At 41.1% G+C, this 7,732-nt stretch overlaps 1 protein-coding gene across 1 annotated transcript; it reads left to right on the plus strand.

Annotated features, from left to right (window-relative positions):
- Nucleotides 1-1,549: 1,549 nt before the first annotated feature.
- Nucleotides 1,550-7,419, plus strand: LOC108894059 (claudin-3). Its single transcript, XM_018692623.2, has 2 exons — nt 1,550-2,327; nt 5,588-7,419. Exons 1-2 carry the CDS (start codon nt 1,837-1,839, stop codon nt 6,237-6,239), a joined length of 1,143 nt encoding a protein of 380 aa, XP_018548139.2. The 5' UTR covers nt 1,550-1,836; the 3' UTR covers nt 6,240-7,419.
- Nucleotides 7,420-7,732: the final 313 nt, after the last annotated feature.

A 7,732-nucleotide genomic window follows, 5' to 3' on the forward strand; every position in this document is an offset into this window, starting at 1 on the left:
AGTCAAATATGATTTGAGTTGTTGGTAGATTGTTTCCTTCCTAAGTCCGAGATAATCTCAATGAATTGCCATTCACTGGGCTTTATCTTATCGTGGTTTCTGGGTTAGCCATTCTTTAGCAGACATGTTTGACTGATATTGAAGTGTGATAATGTGTACAGGTATAAAAGATAAAAGTGTGTCTGATTGTGATTGGCAGCAGGTACTGCAGTGATCACCTGGATGAATCTGTTAGACTCACCTGTGTAGATACACAGTACATGCACTGACACATATATAATCAATTAGACCTGATTTAAACAACAAACCAGAACAAATGCTGAGATTATCCAGTTTTCAAGAGTCAATCAGAACTTGAGAGGAGCCATTCGTTTATGTGAGGCAGAATTTAGCAACACTGAGTTTGCAATGTTGTTGTTGGCTGGTTTTATGTCTATCATGCCTCATTTTAAGATGTTACACAATGGGTGACATGTTCCTTCATTACAATAAACATGGGCACTGTAGTTTATTTTGAGTCAGTCTCATATACATTACTGTGCTGCCATAAATAGGTCAGTAGCAGACAAAATGTGTATTAATCTGTGACTGAAAACAAATTATGGAGCATTTTTAAAGTGATTTATACTGAATATATATATATATATCTGCTGTGTGCCACAGACATGGGAGACAAGTATAGAGAAAGTAATGTCAGAGACGAGAACTTCATGTTTCAGTTTAGCTTCTACATATTTATTACACTATTGTAACTGGAAAGTTCATGTATACTATTCTATGTGTAATTTATGACACAAAGTACAATGTGCAAATATACAAACAGAAAAGTTTGTATTCATGCTTGTACAGTTGCTACTTTGAATCAGCTGTAGCTACATTTCTGAAGCTAAAAAGGGCAGCTGTTTCAAAGGAGCAACATGTCTATAAAACATATTTTTAGCATTTCTAGTTTGCCATTAACTTGGATTTTACTGTATAATTATCCATAAACTGTGTGACCCACTAGAGGTAGTACATGTTTTTCTGCAATAAAAACTGTAAAATCACGTTTTAGTTGTGACTATAAAAACATGACACAAAAGACTGAAAACAGAACATAAACAGAGAAATCCTGGTAAAATTTAATTCCTACTGAATTCCTCTCTTTCTCTTCCTCTGTCTCTCTGAAACACGCTCCCACTCTGTGCAAACATACACACTCTCACAATGAATCTCACTTACATTTACACACACATCTGTTAGAATACATGTTTGTATATCCGTTACAGGCTCATGTGGTCGCCTATCAACCACATAACAAGCTCTGCCCTGGCCACTCATTACCTACTGACAGCAATAAAGCAGACACACCTGGAGCTACCATGGGCAAAAGGTTAAACCATAAAAAATATTCTTCTGAAAAAGCACGCAAACCAGCACCAACACACCCAGGTGGTAAATGAGGCCAATGCCCAGGACTCACCTGATTGGCTTGGTTTGACGGGTGATGTCATGTCTTAGGAGGGCCTGACCACTCAGTAATGAAATGATAAGGGTCATTGGCTCCCAGCAGCAGAGAGTTTGTGGAGGAAGCGCGACGTGACAAATCAACATTTCGCTGGATTCAGGAGCAGGTGCAGTAGATTCAACCTGAGAAAGAGGCACACCTGCTTGAAAGAAGGGTCGACAAAGAGCAGCTCGAAGGGCAAAATCAAGAAGATATTTGCTGAAAAATCAAAGGGGGAAAGAGACACAAGGGAAACTGAGAAAGAGAAAATTCAATAAAGAGGAACTGAGAGGAGGGAAAGGACAAATAGGATTTTTTATCAACGCAGGAGACGTCTGTCTGGGTGTAAAATGGTGTCTTTTGGACTTGAAGTGGTCGGTGTCACTCTGTCAGTGCTCGGCTTGGTCCTGAGTGTGATCAGCTGTGCTCTGCCAATGTGGAGGGTCTCTGCCTTCATTGGTGCCAACATCGTCACAGCTCAGGTGTACTGGGAGGGCCTGTGGATGAGCTGTGTGTTCCAGAGCACGGGGCAGATGCAGTGCAAGGTCTACGACTCCATGCTGGCCTTACCTCAGGACCTGCAGGCAGCCAGGGCGCTCACCATCGTCTCCATCATCGTGAGCGTGGTGGCTCTCCTCATCTCCATGGTGGGAGCAAAGTGCACCAACTGCATCGAGGACGAGGCCGTCAAAGCCAGGGTGATGGCCTCCTCTGGAGGGGCGTTCATCGTGGCGGCTCTGGCCCAGCTTGTACCTGTTTCCTGGTCAGCACACACCATCGTCATTGAGTTCTACAGTCCACTCATCCCCTCTGGACAGAAGATGGAGATCGGGGCAGCTCTGTATCTGGGCTGGGCCGCTGCAGCCCTGCTGGTAATTGGAGGATCCATTCTCTGCTGCAGTTGTCCGCCACGGGAAGAGAAACCAACAAGGTACAGCATGCACCCCCAGAGTCGCATAGCATACTCAGCTGCACCACGGTCAGTGGCTCAGAGCTCCTACACCAGGAAGGATTATGTGTGACGGAAAAGGACATCACTAAGGAGGGATTTTTATTACACTATTTTCATATGTGTCCTGCTTATTTGTACATTTTCAAGAAATGTACATAAAAATGTAGATAATAAATCATTACACTGGTTTAACTAGAACCAACTGTTCACCAGAAAAGGGCTGAATAGAGCCGAACCAGATATTTTTTGATTCTTCTCAATGGATTTAGAAGCACTCTGCAGTAGTTTGATGATACTGTTTACATAAAGCCATTGGTCTAAGCAACCAGGGAAATCATCATCAAATTTCAAAAAGTAAAAGATCAAATACGGTAGAAGATTTTTGAGAATTTTTGTCCATTGTCAGAGTTCAGCATGGAGACTTTGTATCCCAAAGTAAAACTAATATTTTATATATTTATTTGTGGTCATATCATTTAGATCCATTGTTCCTCATAGATGTTCCTCATCGTACTGATCAGTGTGTATGTGTAAAGTATCATACTGTCAAATAGGGGCATTCCTGTGACTATAACAAGTTTCTAAACTGCATTTATTTCTGGGGGGAAAATATTGTTCTTGTATATGTTCCTACAAAATACAGACATTGGCTGAGTCACAGATGTGAAACATTATAGAACTGAGCAAAATGGAGCCCACTTTGGGCTCCAAACGCAAGGTCAAAATGGCGGATTAAACTGTAAAAAGAATGAGGGAAGTTAAAATCAACATGTGATATGAGAGATATGTAATTTCACTTGTTTCATCTCTGTCACATTTCACAGCATTTTATGTTGTTTAGGCATTTTCTACAAAGGTTGAAACTTTTATGTGACATGTCTTTTGTTGTATTAACATTGTATGTGTTTGTCTTTTATTAAAATGTGACTTTATGACTGAAAATAATTTGGTTTTAGATCTTTTGAAATTATTAAATTAACTCTAACAAAGATTTTGAGTATGAAACATTACGTGAGCCTAACTTATTCTGGCTGGACTTGATAAATGATGATTTAAGACATAAAGGTTTAAATGAGAGACGGCGATTATAATACAGGCTGGTCTATAGGCTGTATGAATAAAAACGGAGATCCAAATTAACACAGTCACATTGAAAAATGAGGGGTGTGAGGTATGAGGAAATGAGATGAATGTGTGTGAAATTCCCCACATGTCCCACATGTCAGAGCTGTGTGTGACTTAATTTTCTTTCGGATTCAGTTGCACAGAAACCAGATATAATGGGAAGGACATTACATTTCTGTTTGGCATCTTACGCAGCCTCTGAACCACAGATACTGGCTATTTCCTGTTTTGAATATTCAAATTTTCCCTGTGTCTGGCAGGTGTGCTCAGGCCGAGAAGCCTGTTAACTCTGCACATTACTGCACATGACCTGTTTCAACAAATACTAACAGCAAGTCATTTAATTAAAGATGGGGCTAATTTTAAGTATTATATTTACTACTGGTAACCTGTCTACCTCAAGAGTCAATAAAGTCTTAACATGTATCTTAACATGTAATAATACATCATAAAAAAAGTACAATATTCACAATAATAGTAACTCACATGATTAAATATGTAAATATATCTTTACTAATTGAGAAGAACATTTTCTTCACTTTTGGTGAAACAACCAGCCTATGTGTCCTTATCATAATATACATGCATCAACTGATGTTGTTACATACAACACAGTGAACTGACAGATGAAGATGCTCGATGATAGAACAACAAACAGCACTTCCTGATTGTTCGACCCTGGGGTTTGTTTATGTGTGCTGATGTTTTTGTAGTTTTGTGAGGACTATTTTGAGACTTTAAGCTGTTAATGTGACAACATTTGTGTGTATGACCAAAACACTGGATCAGTCTGTTATTCAAACCTATAGGTGACAAATCATGAGCAGTCTTTTTGTCTTTGTTTTAAGGCAGGCATAAAATTAAAACATATATGCAGAATGAAGTTGCCATTTGTGGCATGGATAATTAATTAATTTACTTTATATACATATATATACATTCTTGAAAAAATGTAATTGTGAGTCTTCTTTCATTTTTTAAAATGTAAAAATTTAAAGTTTCTGGCTTGTTTGACTAATAACTAATACTGGGGGTTCAAAAAATTAAAGAGGGATTAAATATCAGTTTATTTATTCTTTTATATGGTATATTCAACCAGGAGCTGTTTGGTCATGGTAAAGAATTTAGTTTAACCGATACTGAGAAGATCACGTTGTCTGTATGCTTAGGGTGTCGGAGAATCGGCCTATTATGCTTTCTCCCTGCTCATATTTACTCTGGGTGCAGTTATTCCGGTTTGCACCAGCAGCAGATCTTTGGGATTGTTATCCTAACACCAAATCCCGACTGTTGATGAAACCCACACAACTGGGACCAGGAAGTAACGAAAGATCAATAGTATCACAGGGCATGATTGTGTGTTTGTGTGTGTGTGCTTATGTCTCTATGCTTACTCACAACAAAGCTTACTAAGTAGCCAGAGGCTCAAGCTTCCTCCCCGTTCTCCACTGTGGTTAACTACTTCACTCAGTTTATACACAACAGAACGTCTCCTTCCCCCTCACCTGAGATGATCAGTGACTCACCTGGTCAGATCTCATTTCATGGACTTATTTACTTTATACCACTTTACTTTATACTCATCACAGTTACTGTAGATCAACACCTCTGTTTTTTGAAGTGTTGGCTTCTCTTGAAAGTCAAGAGGCAGCCACCTTACCAACCCCCACCAACCACACACACACAAAGACACACCCTCCCTCCATCCCTCCTCACCCGTCCTGTCTCTAGCTCCCCTCCTCCACTGTATGTGCACAGGTGTTTTTTTTTTTCTTTGTGTGTGAAGGCGGCCTCCTGCTGACATCATCACCATGGTACTCCTCCTCGCTCCCCTGAGCTATAAAGGATCTCCTGTTTCCGTAGCAGCATCTCTACATCACACCCTCTTACAGGTGCTAGCAGTTTTCACGGACACCTGAACAACAGAGCAGGGGACTCTCTGCTGCGAGCTGAAGGGCTTTGTTTGTTGGACAATCTGTGGACTCACTATTTGAGTTTTGCCCTGTTACCAGAAAAAGAGGCAGCATGTCGATGGGCATGGAGATTGTGGGCATTGCCCTTGGAGTCATAGGATTTATCCTAGCAATAGTGACATGTGCCCTGCCAATGTGGAGGGTGTCGGCCTTCGTCGGAGCCAACATCATCACTGCTCAGACCATCTGGGAGGGTTTGTGGATGAACTGTGTCACCCAGAGCACGGGCCAGATGCAGTGCAAGGTCTACGACTCGCTGCTGGCCTTGCCTCAGGAGCTGCAGGCTTCCAGAGCCATGACCATCATCTCCATCATCCTTGGGATCCTTGGGGTCATGATCTCCATCGTCGGCGCCAAGTGTACAAACTGCATCGAAGACGAAGCGTCCAAGGCCAAAGTGATGATCATCTCTGGGATCTTCTTCATCCTCGCCGGCCTTTTGGTCCTCATCCCCGTGTCCTGGACCGCCAGCGTCATCATCAGGGATTTCTACAGCCCTCTCCTGATCAGCTCACAGAGGAGGGAGCTCGGGGCATCCCTCTACATTGGCTGGGGAACGGCTGCCCTGCTCCTGATCGGCGGGGCGATGCTGTGCAGCAGCTGCCCACCAAAAGAGAAGAAGTACAAGCCACCCCGGATGGCGTACAGCGCCCCACGCAGCACCAGTGCAGGCGGAGGGTACGACAGGAAAGACTATGTTTGAACAGCTGCTGAAGCGTCTGACAGATTGATTTGCAAAGTAGGATACAATGAAAATGTATGTTGCACATGAGTATTTTTGTGCGCGTGTGTGTGTTGGTTTTTGCTGTCTGAAACCACAGGGTGAATCCCACAAAAAGACTCCGACATGAAGATGTATATATAAATATTGATCTTTCTGCTTTGCTTTTGGCTGACATGTTTATTTAGATGGTTTTAATCCAGCAGGTGTGGTTTTTATTTTCAGCCTATGAACAGGAGAGCCTGTTTTAAAGTAAATCCTGACTTAGTTCTTTGGAAATTTTCATCTGCGTCCCTCTAAGCACATCCTGTATTTATACCCAAACCTCTGTGGCATTATGTGAATTTTAAAAACTACCTTTGTGTCTGTGGCTTGCTCATTAACTGGCCGGTGTTGTGTTTCACTGAAACTCTTGGTTAAAATGCTGTGTCTCACTTGACAGACAATGATGAGGAAGAGCCAGCTCTCATTTTACATGGATTTGGTTGTGTGATTGTTCAGAGTGTGAGTGTGTGTGTGGACAGCAGTGTGTGTATGTGTGTGTTTTGCATGTAATATTTGCTTAGGAGAGTTTCTGCTGACACTGAAACTAAAGATGGATCCATGATAAGGCCCCAGGTAACAACTTTATCTTCTGCCTCACAATTGTTGTCTTAGGACACAAAGACAGTTTCAGTTGGCGTGCAAGACCATTTAGGTGTCCATATGTGTGTGTTTGAATTTGCATTGTATTTTAGCATCATATTATTCCACTGTGTGTTTCTGTGTCAGATAGATTTCTATTGTCATGTCATAATTAATAAAACATAAACATTTTTGTATATTTTACGCAACGGCCTGTACAGTCCTCTGTTTGTCAAACAAAGAACCAAAGGATGTCCTTTAAGTCTATGTGTGTGCGTGTGTGTGTGTGTGCGGGATACCCTGAGGGAACATGCCTACAGCTGTTGTAGGATGTGTGTTTCCTGATCAGCAGGATGTATTCTGTGCACTTCAAGGAAATATTTCTTTATCTCCACCTCTTGTGTGGAGATATGTGTGGAGAAAAAATGTTTTTTTTTTTTTGTTTGTTTCTGTTTTTTACTTGTTCCAAGAGAAATTAAATGTTTTTGTAGTTGTGCTTAAATTCTAAATATGTTGAAAATTTCAATAAAAGCTATGAGAATGATGTGAGAGTTTTCGTCCTTTAAAAAGTTTGACTGTTTAACCCTTAAAAAAATACAAGCTATACATCACAAAGCCTGCACTACTAAAACAAACAAGGATCAGTCCAAATCAAATAGCCTTAAAAGCTGGAAGTTGGGTTGGGCTTTAGGAGTTGGGTTTCTTTATTGAGCCAGTGATACAGCTGAGTTAAATTCATTTATTAGTGTAGATAGAGCTATCCATAATGCTTAGGTGTGGCAGGTATACCGTAGACTTTGTTAGGTCTGCTGTGAGGGATCGAGCTGGAAGACATGAGGAGTCACAGGTGG

The sequence above is a fragment of the Lates calcarifer genome, linkage group LG20 (genome assembly GCF_001640805.2).
Source record: "Lates calcarifer isolate ASB-BC8 linkage group LG20, TLL_Latcal_v3, whole genome shotgun sequence".
NCBI classification, from domain to species: Eukaryota; Metazoa; Chordata; class Actinopteri; family Centropomidae; genus Lates; species Lates calcarifer.